The 24,076-nt window shown below is 46.7% G+C and overlaps 1 protein-coding gene across 2 annotated transcripts in view; it reads right to left on the reverse strand.

Annotated features, from left to right (window-relative positions):
- LOC100446970 (bMERB domain-containing protein 1-like) overlaps positions 1-22,968 on the reverse strand; it is a 65,162-nt gene extending 42,194 nt beyond the window's left edge. Inside the window, exons 1-2 of one of the 2 annotated variants that reach the window (XM_054533824.2) lie at positions 22,849-22,968; positions 19,627-19,955 (exon numbers count right to left, since the gene is read on the reverse strand). In XM_054533824.2, the coding sequence (XP_054389799.1) occupies positions 19,790-19,955; positions 22,849-22,952 (270 nt within the window). In that variant the 5' untranslated portion in view covers positions 22,953-22,968 and the 3' untranslated portion in view covers positions 19,627-19,789. Of the gene's footprint in view, positions 1-19,626; positions 19,956-22,848 lie in introns of those variants that run through there. The other variant, XM_009236389.3, reaches the window with a different exon arrangement.
- Between the last annotated feature and the right edge of the window lie 1,108 nt (positions 22,969-24,076).

Raw genomic sequence — 24,076 nt, forward strand, 5'->3', positions numbered from 1 at the left:
CGATGGAATTTTCCTCTGGAATAACTCAAGGTCAGTTCTAACAGGTCTAAGCAGCAGCATGAGCATTGAAGACATGGAACAGTAGCAAATAGTCACCATCTTCAAGGAGGAATGAAAGCACTGACTTCCAATCTAAGAGCCTTTTTTTTTTCTTTGAGACAGTCTTGCTCTGTCGCCCAGGCTGGAGTGCAGTGGCCCATCTCGGCTCACTGCAATCTCCGTCTCTCAGGTTCAAGTGATCCTCCTGCCTCAGCCTCCTGAGTAGCTAGGATTACAGGTGCACACCACCATGCCCAGTTAATTTTTGTATTTTTAGTAAGAGATGGTGTTTCGCCATGTTGGCCAGGCTGGTCTGGAACTCCTGACCTAAGTGATCCACCCACCTTGGGCTCCCAAAGTGCTGGGATTACAGGCATGAGCCACCACACCCGGCCCATCTAAGGGCTTTTTAATGACCTGGTATAGCTCACCAAACTCCACGTGGGGAAGCCTCTTATCAAGTCAAGATGTCAGTTTATTGAGGCATTTCCCAAAGTGTTGCTTTCAAAGTTAAATTAAATTTCATTATCTAAATGAGCAGTTTTTGTCTTGGGTCAAACTATAGCTCCAAAATGCTTTCATAGGTGGCAGAGATTTAAGAGTTTTCAGCCAGGCACAGTGGCTCATGCCTGTAATCCCATCATTTTGAGAGACTGAGGCAGGAGAATCACTTGAGGCTAGGAGTTTGACAACAGCCTGGGCAACATAGCAAGACCCCATCTCTACAAAAAATTTAAAAATTGGCCAGGCATGGTGGCATATGCCTGTAGTCCCCACTACTCAAGGGGCTGAGGCAGGAGGATCACTGGAGCCCAGGAGTTCAAGGCTGCAGTAAGCCATGATTCGTCACTGCACCCTAGCCTGGGCAACAGAGTGAAATCTCGTCTCTTAAAAATATATATATATTTCTCGGCCGGACATGATGGCTCATGCCTGTAATCCCAGCACTTTGGGAGGCTGAGGCGGGTGGATGATTTGAGGACAGGAGTTCGAGACCAGCTTGGCCAACATGATGAAACCCCGCCTCTACTAAAAATACAAAAATTAGCCAGGCATGGTGGCGGGCACCTGTAATCGCAGCTACTCGGGAGGCTGAGGCAGGAGAATCGCTTGAACCTGGGAGAAGAGGTTGCAGTGAGCCGAGATTGCACCACTGCACTCCAGCCTGGGCAACAGAGTGAGATGCTGTCTCAAAAAAAAAAAAAAAAAAAAAAGAATAATAAGAAAATCTATCTCCTGCTCTGCTCTTGGCCACCTCACTTGATTTCTTTAAAAAAAATAAAAATAAAAGGAGACCCTGTGTTGGTTTTTAGAAGTCCAAAACAGGAACAAATGGAAAGCAATAGTCATTGAATGATGACAAATTCTGTTTGGTTGGAAACTGTCAGAAAGCCTGTGCTTGTAATTTTCTTGATAAATATAGCACCAGGTTCAATCAAAGGCGTAATCAATGGACTTCAATAACAGATGTGATGATGAAGACGACAGATGGCATCGGAATTATCTGACGCCATGGGAGACCACAAACACACATTTCATTATGATTCTGATCACGATCCTAGGCTACAGGGGAGAGAGATAGGCTCCCACTGCTGTGCCAAGGAGTCAAACTAACATAGGGCAGATTTTGTACTTTTTATTAACATTTGAGGCAAGTTTTCATCAAGAAAGGATTAAGAAGATGAGTCATCTATAAGCAGTTGATGGACACTAGGGTTCTTCTATTTCACCCAGGGAAGAGGTGAGGGGATGTGTGTGCCGTGGGAGGTGAGGGGGGCATCAGCCTACCTGCTTCTAAAACTCTCAATGACCAGGCTATGCCTTGGAACAATTAGACAAGGCTCTGGCTGTAAGACCAGGCCTTTGCATTTTCTTTAAAGTTCTCCACGTGATTGCAATAGGCAGTCAAGGCTGAGAAGTGGAAGCATGGGGGGATGTTGACCTGGTGCAAGATGGATACATTGCCTCCAACTTCTGGCTGCTTCTTTAAAGGCTGTTGATGGATATCAGTCAGCGCTCAACTGGGGAAGCAGGGTCACTATGTGCTCTGGGGCAAGGGATGCGTTATAGGTATTAGACCTTCTACAATCGTCCAGGGAGCTGGGGAGATGGCAGTCTGGGAGGGATGGAGAGGATGAGAGAAGTCACCGACAGCTGATGTGAGAGTCAGATACGTCCAGCTCTCAAGATGGGGTGGCAGAGGGGAAACAGGTAGAGGGGTCCCTAGTGGGCTGCTGCCTCATCTGCCAAGAGTCCAGAGGCAGTGGGGCTGCTATTGGTCAGCAGGGCCAGCGGTCAGGAAGACAAGCTGCAAAGGACACAGTGGAGGGTGAGGACAAGCTGGAACCTCTGTGGCCCCTCTGTCAGGTCACCTCGTCTCATCATGACAGCCTTCAAAAGTAAACACTGATGTCACCTTCCTTCCACTTCCCAAATCTCCCGCACCATCCTCTTCTGCCTACTTTTAACCCACAACCCTACAGGGAAAAGGATATGGTTTGGCTCTGTGTCCCCACCAAAATCTCATCACAAATTGTAATCCCCACGTGTCGAGGGAGGGAAGTGATTGGATCATGGCAGCAGTTTACCCCATGCTGTTCTCGTGATAAAGAGTGAGTTCTCATGAGATCTGAGGGCTTTATAAATGTCTGGCATTTCCCCTACTGGCTCTCAATCCCTCTTGCTGCCTTGTGAAGAAGGTGCCTGCTTCCCCTTCTGCCATGATTGTAAGTTTCCTGAGGCCTCCCCAGCCATGCGAAACTGTGAGTCAATTAAACCTCTCTATTTTATAAATTATCCAGTCTTTGGTATTTTTTTTTATACCAGTGTGAAAACAGACTAATACAAAAAGGGATATGGGAAATAAAGTTCTCAGTATAGCTAAGCTTTCTTTTGCTTTTCTTTCTTTCCCTTTTATTTATTTATTTTTTTTTGAGATGGAGTCTTGCTCTGTCGCCAGGCTGGAGTACTGTGGCGCGATCTCAGCTCACTGCAACCTCCACCTCCTGGGTTCAAGTGATTCTCCTGCCTCAGCCTCCTAAGTAGGTGGGTCTACAGGGACACACCACCATGCCCACCTAATTTTTTTTGTATTTCTAGTAGAGACGGGGTTTCACCATGTTGGCCAGGATAGTCTCCATCTCTTGACCTCGTGATCCACCCACCTCGGCCTCTCAAAGTGCTGGGATTACAGGTGTGAGCCACCGCACCTGGCCCTCTTTCTTCTTTTTGAGACAGAGTCTCACTCTGTTGCCCAGACTGGAGTGCAGTGGCACAAGCATAGCTCACTCCAGCCTTAGACTCCTGGGCTCAAGCAATCCTCTCACCTCAGCCTCTAGAATAGCTGAAGCTACAGGCATGCGCCACTATGCCCAGCTAATTATTTAATTTTTTTGTAGAGATGGGGTCTTGCTGTGTTGCCCAAGCTGGTCTTGAACTTCTAGGCTCAAGCGATCCTCCCACCTCAGCCTCTCAAAGTGCAGGGATTACAGGTGTAAGCCACTGCATTCAGCCTAAATTTTTAATAGAATATTGCAGCACAGACTAGAAGGAACAGAAATCCATTCAAACTCACTTAAGAAAAATATAGTTTAGTAAAGGTGTAAGAAAATGAAGGGAAATGCTAGCACCTTGACAGATGGTACCCATATCTATTTTGGGGAGATAATGGTTTTTGCTTGGAATTATGGCTTGACAAACACCTGGGGTGGTACTTGCAAGAGCCCAGCATAAATTGGTGCCGTGGCTTCTTAGAAGAGGGCAAAGCTGCTGTGGATAAGACGGGAGAAGTAATTGTCTTCCTTGGAATGGAAGGAGCTGAGATAAAGGAGAAGAGGAAAAGAGGTGATGAAACTGGACCCCATGTGTGGAAAAGGCCAAGAAAAAGGAAACCAACCCATTGCCTTATGGCACAGGGTGATGAAAAAGATCTTCTTAACCAGGAACGTCAAACATGGATTTCTAGTTCTCCTAGTTATGGCCATATGGATACCACGATGCCCTTTACTGGAACATTGACTGTTTTTTAAAGACAGAGTCTCGCTCTCTTGCCCAGGCTGGAGTGTAGTGGCACAATCTCAGCTCACTGCAACGTCTTCCTCCCAGGTTCAAGTGATTCTTCAGCCTCAGCCTCCCGAATAGCTGGGATTACAGGCATGTGCCACCACACCCAGCTAATTTTTCTATTTCTTAGTTGAGACAGTGTTCCGCCTTGGCCTCCCAAAGTGCTAGGATTACAGACGTGAGTCACCGCGCCTGGCCTTTTTTTTTTTTTTCTTTTTCTTTTTGCAATTGAAAAAAAATCAAGGTCTTTGCAGGGCTGTGGCTGGGGCTAGTCCTCTGGGGCTGGAGGGACAGTTGCATGGTGAGCCAGGAGACGATTGTCACTGGTTATGGTTTTTAAGCTGTCTGCTGTGAAGAGATCAATGACACCCTTTTTGTGATCCTCATTGTATTGCTCCTCAAATGACCTGTGGGAGTAGGATAGGGCATTGTTTTATTCTGTTGTTATGGAAACCAGTGAAGCATCTGAGTTTCATATTCAGTTGGATGGAGGTACAGGACTCAAGGAACCAAGCCTAGGAGCAGAGAAGACTTGAGGATGGAAGCCCCCTGGAAATGTACAGACATTGTACAGCTGGATTTTGGATTTCCCTAGGCGGTGGCAACACGGGGTGGGAGGTATTTCTCCAAGGGTCTGGAGACGGGATGCTCAGAGTCGAACAAGGTGAAACATCTTATGGACTGCCCAGTTCATCTGGACTGCAATGGGAATGTCATGGCTGAGTTCCTTCTCTGCTTTCAAAAGAAACTGTCTCTCGTTTGTTATTCTTGAGGCAGACGCTCTGTCCTCTTTCGCTTCAAAGACTGGCTTTCTCTGCTTATGCATAGACTTCGGTTTGCCACTCCCCCATCATCCACCTGGGCTAATCTCTCTGCATCCCAGGAGAAAGACTCTGATTGGCCCAGACTGAGCCAATTTGGACCAATCAGAGAGGAGTGAGGAGAGGCTCAGGCCCCCCACACCTGAGGCTGCTACTTGGTCCCAGCTACTCAGAAGGCTGAGGCAGGAGGATTGTTTGAACCTGGGAGGCAGAGGTTGCCGTGAACCAAGATTGAACCACTGCACTCCAGCCTGGGCAACACAATGAGACTCCATCTCAGAAAAAAAAAAGGAACAAAATTCTTCTTCCACGTGACATCCTCAGATATTTTGAGACAAATCTTAGGTGCCCCTTAAGCCTTCTCTCCTCGTTTCAACAACCTTGATATGGAATAGATCAGATCGTCATTCCACCCTCCAATCTCCCCCTTCTCTTGTGCCTCCCCTTCCAAACGAAGAAACTAGTGTCTACACTTATGTCTGTATCTTCATTTCCAAACTCAATTTCTTCCTGGTGGTAAAGGAAAGTAACATTTAATGAGCACTTATGTGGTAGCAGGCACTGGACTGAGCACTTAATATGCTTGATCTCTTTTACTCCTCATGACTACCCTGTGAGATATTGGATGCATGGCCTTTTAACAGATGAGGCCACTGAGGCTCAGAGAAGGTAAGATATTTGTGCAAGATTGCACAGCCTATAAATGGCAGAGGTAGAATGTAAATCTAGGTGTAATTTAATCCAGAGCAAGTAAACACACTTACCAGGCACGAGGTCTCTCTATTTATTAGAAAGCAACCCCATCCAAGACCAGGATATCTAGTAATGAGAAAACAGGGATCTGACCGGGCACGGTGGCTCATGCCTGTAATCCCAGCACTTTGGGAGGCCAAGGCGGGTGGATCACGAGGTCAGCAGATCGAGACCATCTTGGCTAACACAGGGAAACCCCGTCTCTACTGAAAATACAAAAAATTAGCCGGGCATGGTGGCGGGTGCCTGTAGTCCCAGCTACTCGGGAGGCTGAGGCAGGAGAATGGCATTAACCCAGGAGGTGGAGCTTGCAGTGAGCCGAGATGTGGCCACTGCACTCCAGCCTGGGTGACAGAGCAAGACTCTGTCTCAAAAAAACAAAAACAAAAACAAAAACAAAAAACAGGGACCCTACCACGTTTGGCAGATCCCAACCAGGAATGTCTTGGATTGATCTAATATAACTTGAGATCCCTGAGGAGTTTAGGGGACTGAGGACAGACAACAGTAGACTGGAATTCCAGGAGAAAACAAGATCTAAGTAACTGATGGCTCAATGAATAGCAGCCAATTACATAACATGAAAGATGTAAGTCAGGATATTGCCTTAAGGGGATGCCCAGGGATCTGGTTGTGTAGACCCAAAACACCAAGGCAGCTCTGCTAAGTCACTTGCAGTTTTATTCCCTCCCATTTCTCTTTGGGCATCCTGTCCTAGAACTGTCAAGAAATGGTTTATTTGAAGGACAATGTGGGAAGGAGGCTCAGCCAAGCACTATCCAATTCAATTCACACCATCAGGTGATAGGGACAAGCCCTTCTCAATCTCTGCTGCCACTCACATCAGCAGCTTTCCAGAAATAAGCAAAGGGAATGGAAAGACCCTTAATCGCCAGGCCACGGTACATGCAATTTACTGGTATCTAATGCCCTGTCTTTCTAAGAAGCTTCTTTTTTGGGAGATTTCAAAAAAATAATGAGAACCCTGCACAGGATGAAGCTATGAGGGTGCCCCATGTAGTGTGTTGTCTTCCCCTTTTCCCAGCCTCACCAGGGCCATCTCTGTCGTTGTTGCTGCCATGCTGCGGCTCCTGCTCTGGGCTTGGCCCTTACATGAATTGCTGTGGTCACTTAATGTGGTAGACTGAAGAATGGTCCCTGAAGATATCCATGTCCTAATGAACCTATGAATCTGTTACCTTACACGGCAAAAGGGATTTTGGGCCAGGCATGGTGGCTCATGCTTCTAATCCTAGGACTTTAGGAGGCCTAGGCGGGAGGATCACTTGAACCTAGGAGTTCAAGACCAGCCTGGGCAAGATGATGAGATCCCAACTATGTTAGTCCATTCTCATGAGGCTGTGAAGAAATGCCCGAGACTGAGTAATTTGTAAAGAAGAGGTTTAAGGCCGGGTGTGGTGGCTCACGCCTGTAATCCCAACACTTTGGGAGGCTGAGACAGGAGGATCACGAGGTCAGGAGTTTGAGACCAGCCTGGCCAACAGAGTGAAACCCAGTCTCTACTAAAAATACAAAAAAAATTAGCTGGGCATGGCAGCAGGTGCCTGTAATCCCAGCTACTTGGGAGGCTGAGGCAGGAGAATTGCTTGAACCCGGCAGGTGGTGGTTGTAGTGAGCCAAGATTGAGCCACTGCAATCCAGCCCAGTGACAGTGCGAGACTCTGTCTCAAAAAAAAAGAAGAAGAAAAGACATTTAATTGACTCACAGTTCCACATAGCTTGGAAGGCCTCAGGAAACTTACAATCATGGCAGAAGGTTCCTATTCACAAGGCGGCAGGAGAGAGAATGAATGCCAGCAGGGGAAATGCCAGCTGCTTATAAAACCATCAGATCTCATGAGAATTCACTATCATGATAACAGCATGGCACAACCACCCACACGATTGAATTACCTCCCACCGGGTCCCTCTCATGACATATGGGGATTATGGGATTACAATTCAGGATAAGATTTGGGTGGGGACACAGCCGAACCATGTCACCATCTCTACAAAATTCAAAAATTAGCTATGTGTGGTGGCAAGTGCCTGTGGTCCCAGCTTCTTGGGAGGCTGAGGCAGTAAGATTATTTGAGCCCAGGAATTAAAGGCAGCAATGAGCTATGACCGTGTCACTGCACTCCAGCCTGGACAACAGAGCAACACCTCATCTCTGAAAAATATATATTTTTAAAAAGGAAATTTGCAGATGTGATTAAATTAAGGGATCCTGAGGTGGGGAGATCATCCTGGGTTATCCAGGTGGGCCCCCAATGTCACCACAAATGTCTCTACCCATTTATGCCTGAGGTTGCAATTTTTTGAATTTGAAAAATCAGACCTGGTGATAACCTTGAGAAGTAGGATATAAATAACTCCCACATGCTTAGTGTTCCAATAATGGAATGCTAGGCATACATTTAAGAGAAAAACAGAGGGATTTGACACAGAAGAGCAAAGGTGACAGGATGACCTCAATCGAGAGGGATTGGACTATGCCATGCTGCTGGCTTCGGAGATGGAGGAGGGAAACACAAGCCAAGAAATGCAAAGAATACGGTTCTAGAAGCTGGAATGAATGAGGAAGAGGCTTCTCCTCTAGAGCCTCCAGAAAGAGCACGGCTCTACCAACACCTTGATTTCAGCTCAGTGAAATCAATTTCAGACTTCCACCTCCAGAACTGTAAGATATAAGAAATGTGTGTTGTTTTAAGACCACATTTGCAGCTATTTGTTACAGTAGCCACAGGAAAATAATGCACTTAGCTGCATTATCACTCTGTTCCTTCCTATGAATGGACCCACTCTTCACCCTAACCATCAGAGAGCCAGGCAGTTCTCACCATCCAGACCTGCCACATGGAGGGGAACCCTTGAGATTATCTGACCCTGGGAGAAGTAGGAAGATGAGCCCTCATTAATTCATTCAATCAATCTTCACTCAGAGTGCCTACTCTGAGTTTGGCTGTGTGCTGGGTACCATCAACATTTTTGGGAGTGAAAATAGCTCAGTCTCTGTCCTCATGGAGGTCAGCATCTAGGAGGAGAGTCAGATATTGAACATACACTCACACCAATGAACACAGATTTACAAAAGGCTTCTAAGGAAAGGATAGCAGGGATGGTAACGGGACAAGGACTGGGGAAGTGCTGGGAAGGTGTCCCTCCAGAAATGCCCTAGATCTCAGTCCTGGAGGGGACAGAGTTTATCAGGTGCCTTAGTCCATTTGGGCTGCCATTCTCCCTTTCTTAGCCTAGGTGGCTTATAAACAACAAACACGGCCGGGTGCGGTGGCTCATGCCTGTAATCCCAGCACTTTGGGAGGCCGAGGTGGGCAGATCACGAGGTCAGGAGATCAAGACCATCCTGGCTAACATGGTGAAACCCTGTCTCTACCAAAAAATACAAAAAAGTTAGCCAGGTGTGGTGGTGGGCGCCTGTAGTCCCAGCTACTCGGGAGGCTGAGGCAGGAGAATGGCGTGAACCTGGGAGGTGGAGCTTGCAGTTAGCCAAGATCACACCACTGCACTCCAGCCTGGGCAACAGAGCTGGACTCCGTCACACAAATGAACAACAACAACAAAAAAAACCCACTTATTTTTCATGGTAATAGAGGCTGGGAAGTCCAAGATCAATGTGTCAGCAGATTCAGTGTCTGGTGAGGACCTCTTCCTCATATATAGTGAGTTCTTACTGTGTCCTCACACAGTGAAAGGGAGAAACAAGCTACTCTGGGCCTCTTTTACAAGGGCATGAATCCCATTCATGAGGATCTGCCCTCATGACCTAATCACCTCCTGAAAGCCCCACCTCTTAATACTATTACACTGGGAATTAGATGTCGACATATGTATTTAGGGGTGATACAAACATTCAGATCATAGCACCAGGGAAGGAGAGGCAGGTGGGAGGAGAGGGATCCAGGCAGAGGGAACACCACAAACAAAAAGGCCCCCATGGCAGGAGGGGACCTGGTGTGTGTGTCGGGGGGTGGGGGGTGGAGACTAAAAGGAGGCCCAAGGGAGTGGTGTGTGTGTGTAAGGGAGAGAGCTGGGGGTGAGGAATGGATAAAGAAAAGAAGTTGGAGAAGAGGTGTGAGCAGACCCAGCAGGATCTCATAGGCTTTATCATGCTAACAAATTCTGGAAGGTGTTTGCTATGGTGTAAATGTTCATGACTCTTCAAAATTCATGTTGAAACTTAATTTCCAATGCAATAGTATTAAGGGGTGAGGGCCTTTAGGAGGTGGGATCAGTGCCCTTACAAAAGTGCTCGAGAGAGCAAGTTCAGTCCTTTTTGCCCTTCTGTCCATTCTGCTTGTGAGAAGACAGTGCCCTTCCTCTCTGGAGATCACAGAAGCAAGGCGCCATCTTGGAAGCAGAAAATGAGCCCTTCTAAGTATGGAATCTGCTGGCATCTTGATCTTGGACTTCCCAGCCAGCCTCCAGAACTGTGAGAATTAAATTTCTATTTATAAATTACCCAGTCTAAGGAATTTTGTTACAGCAACAGGAACGGACTAAGACAGTGTTTAAATCTGAGAGTTATAATCAGATTCACATGGTGAGAAAATCCCTCTGGCTGCAGGACAGAGACAGGCATGTGAACCTGGGTGGTGGCCATGGAGATGGAGAAAGGTGGACAGCTGAGCATTATTTTAGGAGGTAAAACAAACACCGGTTGATGACGAACTGAATATATGAGGTGGAGGTTTGGGAGGGGTCAAGGATAATGTCTAATTTTGGAATTTGAGATTTCCATGGATAGATGGTGGTGCTTGGCCATTTGCTGAGCTAGGGCTGGTGGGTACTGGGGCTAGATGGGGGGATCATGAGTTTGACTTGGACAGATTGATTTACAGGTATCTTTGAGACATTTAAGTGGAGATATCAGATACTGTACCTTCCCCTGCCTGTCTTTCTCAGCATTTTCGCCTTAGAAATGTGTGTCCAAAAAGACAAATACCGTGTGATTCCACTTCTTTTTTTTATTTTTATTTTTTTATTTTTTGAGATGGATTCTCACTCTGTAGCCCGAGCTGGAGTGCAGTGGCATGATCTCAGCTCACTGCAACCTCTGCCTCCAGGTATCAAGTGATTCTCATCCCTCAGCCTCCTGAGTAGCTGGGATTACAGGTGCGCGCCACCACGCCTGGCTAATTTTTGGTATTTTAGTAGAGACAGAGTTTCACCATGTTGCCCAGGGTGGTCTCGAATTCCTGAGCTCAGGTGATCCGCCCACCTTGGCCTCCCAAAGTGCTGGGATTACAGGCGTGAGCCACGGCGCCTGGCCTGATTCCAGTTTTATGAAGTATGTAGAGTCATCAAAATCAGAGACAGAAAGCAGAATGCTGGTTACCAGGAGCCAGGGGAAAGGGAAAATGGGGAGTGAGTGTTGAATGGTACAGAGTTTCAGTTTGGGAAGACGAAAAAATTCTGGGGAGGGATGGTGATGGTTACACACAGTATGAATGTTCTTAATGACACAGAACTGTACTCTTAGAAATGGTTTCAGATAGTAAATATCATATATATTTTGCCACAATTTAAAAAATAGAAGTGTGTGTGTGAACTACATATAAGTGTGCATAAAATGTTTTTTATAGTAAAATTTATATTATAATAAATATACTATAATAATAAACATAATAAAATATAATTTATTATATTTTATTTTTATTATTTACTGTTATTTCATACTTTATAGAATTATTATTATATTATTTTTATGGAATAATAAAGCAGTTATTTTCCCAACATCCTACTTAAGTAATACTCTGTGTGTGACTTTTAGACGGCCCCGTGTGCCCCATTCCCTCATACTTTTCTCATTCCCTCAGAGGTAGGCACTATTACAAACTTGTGGTAATGCTTTTTATTTTTATCGTTTACCACCCACATATGAAGGTCTGAACAATTATGTTTTTTAGTTTTTTTTTTTTTTTTGAGATGCAGTCTCACTCTGTTGCCCAGGCTGGAGTGCAGTGGTGGGATCTCAGCTCACTGCAACCTCTGCCTCCCGGGTTCAAGTGATTCTCCTGCCTCAGCCTCCCAAGTAGCTGGGACTACAGGCATACACCACCATACCCAGCTAATTTTTGTATTTTTAGTAGAGACGGGGTTTCGCCACGTTAGCCAGGATGGTCTCGATCTCCTGACCTTGTGATCCACCCGCCTTGGCCTCCCAAAGTGCTGGGATTACAGGCATGAGCCACCACGCCTGGCCTATATTTTTTACTTTTATACACTTTATATAAACCTGTTGTTCAACATCTTGTTTTTGAGATGCTTTCATGTTCATACCTGTTGCTCATTTTTTTTCTCTGCTGTATAGTATTCTGTGGTACAGCTAGACCACAAATGAGGCAGTTATGAACATTTTGGAACATGCCTCCTGATGCTCATGTGTAGTTTCTCTAGGGCAGTGCTGGTGAATAAAATGTTCTACAACAATAGAAATGTTCTATACAAATGTATGCTTTCCAATAGGGTAGCCACTAGCCATTATTTACTAATGAGTACTTGAAATATGGCTCAGACTACTGAGAGACTGAATTTTAAATGCTATTTAATTTTAATTAATTTAAACTGAAATACCACATGAAGCTAGTGGCTAACCAGGGGTAGACCCAGGAGCAAAACTGCAGGTTATAATCACCTGTTCATCTTTACTAGGTAACACTGAACTGTTTTCCAAAGAGGTAGAGCCAATTTCCCTATATTTTCATTTTATCCAACTCGTTAGATCTTTGCTAACCAGATAAACTATCCAAATGAAAATTTCTGAGAATAAAAAGGGCTGTATTAGTCAGGGTTCTCCAGAGAAACAGAACCAATAGTACTGAAGAGATTTATTTTATTTTATTTGTTTTTTCTTTATTCTTTTCTTTTTCTTTCTTTCTTTCTTTTTTTTTTTTTTCTGAGATGGGGTCTCACTCTGTTGTCCAGGCTGGAGTGCAGTGGCAAAATCCTGGCTCACTGCAACCTCCAACTCCCAAGTTCAAGTGATTCTCCTGCCTCGACCTTCCAACTAGCTGGGACTGAAGGCACACGCCACCACACCCGGCTAATTTTTGTATTTTTAGTAGAGGCAGGGTTTCACCACATTGGCCAGGCTGGTCTCAAAACTCCTGACCTCAAATGATCTTCCCACCTTGGCCTCCCAAAGTGCTGGAATTACAGGCGTGAACCACTGCACCTGGCCTGGAAAAAGATTTATGATAAGGAATTGGCTCATGGGATTTTGGAGGCCAAGAAGTCCCAAGATCTATAGGTGGCAGCTGGAGACCCAGGAGAGCTGACAGTGTAAGTTCCAGTCCAAAGGCTGGCAGCCTGAAGACCCAAGAAGAGCCGATGTTTCAGTTTGCGTTCAAAGGCTGGAAAAGACCAATGTCCCAGCCCAAGCAGTCAGGCAGCAGGACTTCCTTCCTACTCAGCCTTTCTGTTGTAGTCAGGCCTTCAACTGATTGGATGGGGCCCACCCACCTCTCCATTAGGGAGGGCAGTCCGCTTTACTCAGTCTACCAATTCAAATGTTAATTTCATCCACCAATGCTCTCGCAGACACACACCTCAAAGAATCTTTGGCCAAACATCTGGGAACCCTGTGGCCCAGTCAAGTTGATGCATAAAATTGACAATCACCAGGGTCTTACATGGTAATCTCCCTCCCAACCCAGTGGAGTCTAGGTGGTTCAGAGGTGGTCCTCTGAGCAGAATGTAATACAGTTCTAGGAAGATGAACTTCTGGAAAGTATTTTCTTTCCGGAAACTTGTTCTGACCATGAAAGACAACTTGCAGCAGCAAGAGCTTGTCAAGTGCAGAACATTTATTTGATTTATTTATTTTCTTTGAGACAGAGTCTCATTCTGTCACCCAGGCTGGAGTGCAGTGGCACAATCTTGGCTCATGGAAACCTCCACCTCCCAGGTTAAAGCAACTCTTGTGCCTCAAGCCTCTCGAGTAGCTGCGATTTCAGGTGCACCCCACCATGCCTAGCTAATTTTTTTTTTGTATTTTTAGTAGAGATGGGGTTTTGCCATGTTGGCCAGGCTGGTCTGGAACTCCTGATTTCAGGTGATCCACCTGCCTCGGCCTCCCAAAGTGCTGTGATTACAGGCATGAGCCACTGCGCCCAGACTAACATTTATTTCTCCATTCAATCAACACAGATTCCCACCTTCCTCCCCACCTCCCAGTACATTTAGAAATTCAGGAGGAAGGTCCTTCCATTCAGAAGTCCAGCTTAGAACATTCTCCCTTCTCTCTCCTCCCTTTAGTCTCTCCATTTCTTCTTCCTTCCTTTCCCTCCCCTACACCTGAACTTCTTGTATATTTTGTCCAAGACAAATTGCTTTTCAGATCTTCTGCAATTAAGGGCATCTATTCCCACCCAATATGTACAGTGGCCCCGGCAACAGTGACCTGTTCCTGGAAGAAGCTATTTAAAACCCTGTGTGCAACTAGAGTGATGGAGAGCTCCTGAATGTGGCTGAAATGTGTCAAGTTACATAAACACACATGCTTCATTTTGCCCTCGGCTTGAAGCTCTTCCTAACAGACTTCAGAATTATCAGCTCATTAAAGGGGAAAAAATGTAGGTTTATAAAAAAAAGTTAAATAATCATCATAATAAAATCAAGGCCCCAGGGTAGAGTTGCACTTAATGGTTGAGAGCCACTCTCAGAGAGTCAGCACCTCCCCAGAGAGTCTCAAGGAAACCACAGTGAATCCCATCTTCTCTTGGGGAGAGGAATATTTTCTGGGAATTCTCTGGAGAAAACTATAAGCAGCTCTGATGCCCTACTCTCCCACGAAGCACAACGTGAACAATGAAAGGAAGGAAGGGAATTTTGAATTGCTTACTACCTAGGAAGGGCCACCCAATTTCACACCTGTGTCTGTTTTCATCCCTTGCTATGATGCTGCAGGGAGATATCACTGTCCCCCTTGTACTGATGGGGAAGCTGAGGCTGAAACAGGACAAAATATTTGCTCCAGGCCACACAGTTGGTAAGTAGAATTCAAAGCTAGTTGAGAGACCCCACAGCTTGATGACTGAGACCATGGACTCTGTGATATGGAAGGGAAGTGGTGAGAAGGGAAGGGCGTGGTAGCTTTAAATGCTACAGAAGGAGGGAAGGGAAGTGCTGGGTAGAGAAGAGCATGGTCCCTGGTGAGGGCTCCACCCCCACACCTGTGCCCACGGTCCTAGGTGAGGACAGGCATTTTTGTTTTCCTGCCCAAATGTTGCATTTCCCAAGACCACCCTGGCCTGCCACGCCCCCATCCTGTACCTATAAAAACCCCAAGACCCTAGCAGGCGACACACAAGCTGCCGGACGTCAAGAGCTGCAGATCGGCGAAGAAAACACAAGCAGCTGGATGTCAAGAAGACGTCAAGAAGAGCACACTGGCAGAAGAGCGCATGACAGACGCTGGCAGGCCATCTACTGGCAGAATGAGGTGGGGTTTGGCCTGGGCAGTTGGAGGAGAGCCCGGGCTGCTCAGCGGCCTGACTCCAGGGGGAAACCTTCCCACTCCATCCCCTTCTGGCTTCCCCCATCTGCTGAGAGCTACCTCCACTCAATAAAACCTCGCACTCATTCTCCAAGTCCAGGTGTGATCCGATTCTTCTGGTGCACCAAGGCAAGAACCTGGGATACAGAAAGCCCTCTGTCCTTGGGACAAGATAGAGGGTCTAATTGAGCTAATTAACACAAGCCGCGTATAGATAGCAAAACTAAAAGGGCACCCTGTAACACACACCCACAGAGGCTTCAGGAGTTGTAAACATCCACCCCTAGACACTTCCATGGGATCGGATCCCCACAACTGGCCCATCTCTTTGCTCCCCTAGAGGTTTGAGCAGCAGGGTGCTGAAGAAGCGAGCCACTCCCACATCACACACCCTGCAAGGGGGACAAGGGAACTTTTCCTGTTTCATCTGGACCCAGAATGCTATTTCATGGAAACTGTACAACCCTGGGCAAGAGACTTGACCTCTCAGTGCTCAGTTTCCTCATCTATAAAATAAGGGCTATGTGATATTTTCTGCCTGGATAGTGGTAGTGAGGATTATATGAATCAAAACAATAAAACACTAGAAAACTAGCCAGCATAGAAAATGTTTTAAAAGAACTGCTATCTACAATGCATACACTTTCCGTGTGTGTGTGTGTGTGTGTGTGTGTGTGTGTGTGTGTGGTTTTCAACACAATACATGCACTTTCTATTATCCCATTTTGAATCTCTGCCAGGTTCCCAGGGCCTGACCTCTTTACCACACTTGGTACCTCTTAATAAAACGAAGTTACTGGATTTCAAGCCCAGGCTCTGGAAATATTGGAACTCAAAGGCTGTGCTCTTGAAATATGTCCTTCACATGCCTACCTTCCCTGACTGCTGCAGTTCTGTCTCTGGCTTATTAAAACCTGCTTTTGCCTAGAGCAAGCTGAGCGGCAGGGCACACTATCCCTATTTATGAAAATCCAGCAAACAGGTGTAAGAAGAAGATAACCACACCCCCGCCCCATTTGGAGGCCAAAGATCCTTAATCATCTGAAACCCAGATAAACAGCAGGAGCAGGATGGTAGACTAGATGTGGAAAAGCTGAAGCAAGCCAGAGGGGCTGCGAGAACAATTATTAAAAACTAATGATGTGATTCAGCGCTGGAAGGAAGGCGAGAAAATGAGTCTGAGGTTGTTGACAGCCTCTGAGAGTTCTTGCCTGCAGTAAGATGCGGGCAGGATGGGTAGGGAGATGGGGTAGCAGTGGGAGGGACTAGGAGGTGGGTGGAACATAGGGTCAAGAATGGGGAAAACACAGGCATTTCAAGCATTATCTGCCAGATGTTTGCTGCCTGTTTTCCGGAGGCGGTTTTGTGTTACTTCCCTGTTCCAGTAAAGTTGATAAAATTGCCAAGCCTCAAGGGAGAGATCTCTAAATGCCATTTTGCACATTGGAAACCAGGGGTCAAGCAAAGGGAAATCAGCAAGGGAAGACACACTGGAAATTCAGAGTGAGGAGCACACTCAGAGTTCACACCTGCCTGCTGGGAGCTCACTCATAGCTGGTCTGTGAACTTGACGTCCTGGGCCTGATTCAGGGCAAGTGGGTGTCCTGGGTTGGGGTGGTTCCTGATGCATCTTTCTGTTAGTAAGCATTTGATGTGGGTTATGTGAGCATGTGTGGGAAGGGCTTAGCACAAGCCTAGGTCCACAATAAGGGCTCTGTAAATGCCAACTGTTGTGGTCCTTAAGAGTTCTTACGGGAACCGGGTTCTTTTTCTACAGCACATTCCCAGCAGATTGACTTCACAAACCTTGACTGTCTACATTGGAGCTCATCATTTTGGTCTCTGAAATAAACAGTTTATGTGCAGAGAAATGGTGATACTGAAACACCAGGGGTTTGGTCTAGGTCCTGCTGCTCGCCTCACAGAAAGCCCATCACTGAGAAGATAAGTATTGCCAAGGAAGATTTTAATCGCATGCTGCACCCAAGAAGATGGGAGCTCAGTCTCAAATCCATCTCCCTGACCAACTAAAACTAGGAGTTTATACAGGGAAGAAATGTAACAATGTATAAGAAAACAGGAACTCGGGAGGAGCAAGGAAGCAATCATGATGAATGAGGGGTCTGGCATCTCATCGTCTGGATGTGGTAATCTGGTGAGTTTCAGTTCTTTGATATTTTTTGAGAGGCCTGGGGGTCCTTTCCTGAGGAAGGAACTCAGATAAGACAAATGAGGGCTTCCAGCTTTAAGATCAGAAAGGTCAACTTCTGTGTTTATCCAAAAGAATATCTATGGGCCGGGCGCAGTGGCTCACGCCTGTAATCCCAGCACTTTGGGAGGCCAAGGCGGGTGGATCACAAGGTCAGGAGATCAAGACCATCCCGGCTAACACAGTGAAACCCCGTCTCTACTAAAAAATACAAAAAAAAGTTAGCCGGGCGTGGTGGCGGGCACCTGTAGTCCTAGCTACTCGGGAGGCTGAGGCAGGAGAATGGCGTGAACCCGGGAGGTGGAGCTTTTAGTGAGCCCAGATCGCGCCCCACTGCACTCCAGCCTGGGCGGCAGATCGAGACTCTGTCTCAAAAAAAAAAAAAAAAAAAAAAGAACATCTATGATCGGACTATTGGGTCCGTTTCAATGGTACAGAAAAGTCCAAAGCCTGACTTAGTAAAATCTGCCCAAGTTCCACCACACACAATTCAAGATGGCGGAACAAGACAAGACCCAGTGTGGGACTGGGGCATCCAATCGGGGGTTTGTCCTTGCGTTGCAGAAGAGTAAGGCAGAGAGAAAAGGGGTCCTGGCATTGAGAATAAAGGTAACAGAACAGCTTAAGGTTAAGGGCTCTGCCCCCACAAGACAGACACCTTGGTTCAAATCCTGGTACTACTTTATCCTAGCTGGTGACCTTGAACAAGTCACTTTGCCTCTCCCACCTCAATTTCCTCATTCATAAAATAAAAGAGAGAGAACTCACTCTACTGGGGTTCTTGTGAGGACTCAAGAAGCTAAAATTAAGGGGTGAATGCATGCAAGGGACGTAGCACTCAGTGTGGCGTATCAGTGCCCATGGGAAACAGCAACTCTGTGTGCTCCATCATGTGTCCAAGGTCACAGCCCAAGGACGTGAGAGAGCCAGGATGATGACCTCTGATCCCACATCTCCCGAGTTCTCACCAGTTCCCTGGGAGCAGGGAAATCTCCCTCTTCTTCTTCCTCACTGTCATGGCAGGAAAAGAGGGAGAACAGGCAGGGGCTCTGGATCTTGGGGGAAAGGACAAGGTAAATCAGCTGAGAAAAAGGAAGCCCATGAAATAATCTAAATGTCAGGGTGCCAGGGCTTTGGGGGTGGGGCAGGCAGCCCACCCCTCACTCATGCTGAAAAGAGTCAATGCAGGCTGGGTGCAGTGGCTCACACTTGTAATCCTAAGGAGGCCAAGGAGGGCGGATCACTTGAGGCCAGGAGTTCAAGACCAGCCTGGCCAACATGGTGAAACCTTGTCTCTACTAAAAATACAAAAATTAGCTGGGCATGGTGGCAGGCACCTGTAGTCCCAGCTACTTGGAAGGCCGAGGCACAAGAATTGCTTGAACCCAGGAGACGGAGGTTGCAGTGAGCCGAGATCACACCACTGCACTCCAGCCTGGGCAACAGAGTGAGACTCTGTCACAAGAAATAAAAATAAAAGCGTCAATGCTGCAAGAAGCCATGGAAGTGAGACACATTCTCAACCACGAAATAGGGGCTGACTCACACGGTCTCCGCAGCAGCTGATGGGAATTAAGGTGATTACTTCGCAGCAGGTGTGACAAAACACATCTCACCGCGGCTATTACACTACGGTCACTGGGAGTCTTTCAGCCCAGGGCTGTCACATTCCTGTCACTTAAAGCTTCCTCGCCTGAGCCTGAAAATGATCAGTAGGGTCTGAAACTTTTTTCTCTCTCTCCTACTCTGTGCCAAGAGTGTCTCACGTGTATGTGTGTGTGTAAGAGGATTGTTGGGGTAAGGATGGAGTGAGAAAGAATAACTTATTGCACATTTGACAAATATTCATGACACTAAGTGCCAGGCACTGTTCCAAATGCTGGGAAGACATTGTGAGGAAATTGGATAAGGTCTCTGCCCTCATAGAGTTTATAAACTTGATGGAATTATCTTGGTAGTTTATAGTCAAAGCTTCCTTCCTTCCTCCGTTCCCCTCTCCTCCTCTCCCCTCCCTCTCCCTCTCCTCCTCTCCCCTCCCTCTCCCCCTCCCTTCTCTCCCCCTCCCTTCCCTCCTTCCTTCCTTCACTGATTCACTTAATAAACATTCTGGAGTCAGACTGCATCCTAGCTTGGCTACTTATTAGCTAATGCAGCATCAGGCAAATTTTGTAACCTCCCATTCCTTCCCATCCAAAATGGAGATAAGAACAGGACAAACTCACAGGATAAGCCCCACAGCTTCGGGAAAAACCATTTCTGAGAAACAGCCGAGATAGTGAATTCAAGCAGGGCCTTGGCTCAAAGCCTGTTGGCCTGGAGGGCTGAGGATGATGGATGAGGACTTTGTGCAGATCTGAGTGTTCTGTGTCCTTTGTCCTGGCCGCCTTAGCATCCACCGTGTATCTCTGAGATTGATGAGGCAGGTGCACCACCGGGCAGGCTACACACCATACAAGGCTGAGCTTGGTTGGGGCGCGTCATCATCATCCAATACTGTCTGTAGGACTCCATTCCAGCAAGACATCTGGGGGCCTGGAAGGTGGTCTCTCCCCTGGAAAATGTCACAGAATCCCTGATCTATGTCCTAATAACACTCAGGTCCTTCTGTATCCTTTAGATAATTTGATTTATCCAAGGGTCTACTGTTGACATTTGTCCCTAAGTGGTCAGATTCATGGGCTAGATGAGGACATTCAGTGAGATCACAAGTCAGGAGCTTACTGCAGAGCTGCCTCTTAAGAAATGCTAGCTATTCTTGTCCTTAAGCCTGGGATAAGTGACAGGCATGTGTACATCCATACACACACACACATACACATACACATATCCACACACACATCCACACACGCACACATCACACCCACACACATATCCACACATGCACACACATATCCACACGCACATATACACACACACGCACACATCCACACCCACATCCACACACACACCCACACATGCACACACATATCCTCACACACACATCCACACACCCATACATCCACACACACACATCCACAATACACATACACACACACATCCAGACACCCACACACAAACACCCCCACACACATATACACATACACATCCACACACATCCACACAAATATCCATACACACGTCCACACACCCACATCCACACACACACACGCACACAGTAAATGTCAGTAAATGCACAGTGGTAACCATTGTTCCTGCAGCAGCACCATTAGGTAAATGAAAATAAATATATATTTTTAAAATTTTTAATTTGTATTTGTATTTTTAAATTTTTTGTATTTTTGTAGTTTTTTTTTTTTAAACAAAGGGATCTTTAGTACTTAAAAGCAAGACTCATGTTCTCTGTCTTCCTTTTATTTTATTATTATTATTATTTTGAGATAGTTTCTCACTTTGTTGCCCAGGCTGGAGTGAAGTGGTACAATCTCAGCTCGCTGTAGCCTCCACCTCCCAGGTTCAAATGATTCTTGTGCCTCAGCCTCCCAAGTAGCTGGGATTATAGGTGCATGCCACCACACGTGGCTAAATTTCTTGTATTTTTACTAGAGATGGGTTTTTGCCCTGTTGGCCAGGCTGGTCTCAAACTCCTGGCCTCAAGTGATCTACCCGCCTCGGCCTCTCAAAGTGCTAGGATTATAGATGTGAGCCACCACACCTGGCCTCTCTGTCTTCCTTTTAAAACACAGGGAGGAAAGGATTGTTTCTGAATGCTCATGTATCATTTTAGCTTATTTCCAGACAAAAGGGAAGATATTTCTTAGCCATAAAGTGGAAATGTTCTAGAACCTTCCCCAGAGATGTCTGTGAGAAGGAATTATGCATGGGAAGCATTTAGCTCAGGGTCGGGCACATGCAAAGGGCTGGATAAATGACAGCTGTGAATACTGCAGTTCATTTATGCGGCGAGAGGGAAGGTCATATAATGTCCTAGTGAGAGTATGGGCTTTCAGGAGTTCGAGGCTGCAGTGAGCTAAGACGGCCTCACTGCATTCCACCCTGGATGACAGAGCAAGACCCTCTCTCTAAATAAGTAACTAAAAATTTATAAAGAATAGGTGTTTTGAAGGCAGAAAGAGCCGAGTCTGAACCCTAACTCCCCATTTACTAGCTGGGAGGCCTTGAGCAGGTTGTTTCGTTTCTTCAAGCCTCAGTCTCCTCATCTGCAAAATGGGATGATCACAGACTCAGCCTCTTGGTGTTGTGAAAAATCAGTGAAAGAATAGGGGAGGGGCTTAGTGCCTGTCTAAAAGATTTGATGTTCCTGCTGCTTCCAGTGGAGGGTGGGTGGGTGGGTGAGCTGACAAGCAGCGCAGGGAATTTTGCAGCCAGGTTGCCTCTTAACCTCTCGTTTGGTTTGGTTTTACTTGTAACCTCTCATTGTTCAATTTTTTAAAAAATTTTTTCATTTTAATTTGATGTTTTTATATTTTTTGTATTTTTAATTTTTTTCTTTTGGCGACAGGCTCTCGCTCTGTCTCCCAGGTTGGAATGCAATGGTATGATCATAGTTCACTGCAGTCTTGAACCTGTGGGCTCAACCGATCCCCCCACCTCATCCTCCTGAGAAGCTGGGACAAAGGCACACACAGCCACACACAGCTAATTTTATTTTTTGTAGAGACAGGGTCTGGCTACATTGCCCTGTCTGGTCTTGAACTCCTAGGCTCAAGCGATCATCCTGCCTCAGCCTCCCGAAGTGCTGTGATTACAGGTGTGAGCCACTGCGCCTGGCCTTAATTTGTACTTTTTAGAGACAGGGTCTCTCTCTGTCACCCAAGCTGGAGTGTGGTGATGTGATCATAGCTCACTGCATCCTTGAACTCCAGGACTCAAGCAGTCCTCCCACCTCAGCCTCCTGAGTAGCTGGAACCACAGGTGTGCACCACCACACACTCAGAGCCCAACTTTTTAAATGAGAGTTTGTCTTGAAAGACTACCTGCAACTCTTCAGGAATGCTGTGCTCTGTAGATAATGAACGTTCAACCCACGTGACTCTGATGTTGCTAGAGACCCCATCTTGTTATTTTCCCCCACTTTAGAAATGAGGGAACTTAAATTCAGAGAGTCCAAGTAACCTGCCCAAGCTGACAGGCTTAAAAAAAAACTCAGGCCTATCTGAGAGCAGAGTGTGTGCTCGTAAAAGACAACACCACAGGCCACAACCTCTGCTTTCCCCTCCCTCTTTCTTCCCCGCGGGTGATACAGAAAGAGCAAAGGTTTTGGAGTCAGATTGGCCTGAATTCAATTCCAACTTCAGGGTCTTGCTTAAAACAGGAGATGACAATATCCACTTCCCTGGGTGGTGGCGAGAATCAAATGAGGCTTTTAAAAGCGTGCATAATGCCTTTGTCTCAGTGCCTGGCACACAGTAGGTGATCAACAAATATTTGCTTTTCCTCTCTCCTCCACACCCTTCTTTCCTCGGCCACATCCCCAAAACACTCACATGAACCTGAGCTCAGACTCCCGGCAGACCAAGACTTCCCGGAGACGCTGAATTTTTGCCATCTCCAGCTCAATCTCCTCTGGCATCATGGTTGTCTCCGCCATGGAGATGATGTCCAGCTGATCTGTGCAGGAAACAGGAAATACAAGCATCAGGACCCCAAGGCTGCACCATGGGACAGACCCTGACACGGTTCCAGGGCACAGCCTTGCTCCGCGACCATCATACGCCTTGAGGACAGACTTTAGCCTGTGCCGCAAATGTGTATTCGTGAGCACACCATTTGGAAACCAGAAAACATGTTTTCCAAAGGAACTTCATTTGTTTGCTTTTTTTGTTTTTAGACGGAGTCTGGCTCTGTCGCCCAGGCTGGAGTGCGGTGAAGCGATCTCCGCTCACTGCAAGCTCCGCCTCCCGGGTTCACGCCATTCTCCTGCCTCAGCCTCCTGAGCAGCTGGGACTACAGGCGCCCGACACCATGCCCGGCTAATTTGTTGTATTTTTTTTAGTAGAGATGGGGTTTACCATGTTAGCCGGGATGGTCTCGATCTCCTGACCTTGTGATCTGCCCGCCTTGGCCTCCCAAAGTGCTGGGATTACAGGCATGAGCCACCGCGCCCGGCCTTGTTTTTGTTTTTTGAGACACAATCATGCTCTGTTGCCCAGGCTGCAGTGCAGCGGTGTGATCTCAATCTCAGTTCACTGCAACCTCTGCCTCCGAGGTTCAGACGATTCTGCCACCTCAGCCTTATAAGTAGCTGGGATTACAAGTGCACACCACCAGGCCAGGCTAATTTTTGTATTTTTAGTAGAGATGGGGTTTCACCATGTTGACCAGGCTGAGGTCAAGTGATCCGCCCGCCTCGACCTCCCAAAGTGCTGGGATTACAGTCGTGAGGCCACCATGCCTGCCTGGGAACTTTGTTATGATGGCTAGTGGAGGCTCCCAAGTGGGCTCACAAAAGCCTGATTAAGGCCTTGTCAGCCCCTGCTTGGTCCCAGATTCTGAGCCTCTGCTCCCCCTGACCAGGACCACTTTGCCCTGTGGTCTAAGCCTCTAAGACCAGCCGACTCTAGGCAGAAGAAAGTTTTATCATAATTATCTTACAGTAATACCACTACTAAGTAGTGTAAGTATTTTTTTGTTTGTTTTTGAGACTAGGCCTCACTCTGTCATCCAAGCTGGGGTGCAGTGGTGCAATCATAGCTCACTGCTGCCTCGAACCCT

Source organism: Pongo abelii, chromosome 18 (genome assembly GCF_028885655.2).
Source record: "Pongo abelii isolate AG06213 chromosome 18, NHGRI_mPonAbe1-v2.0_pri, whole genome shotgun sequence".
Classification (NCBI taxonomy): Eukaryota; Metazoa; Chordata; class Mammalia; order Primates; family Hominidae; genus Pongo; species Pongo abelii.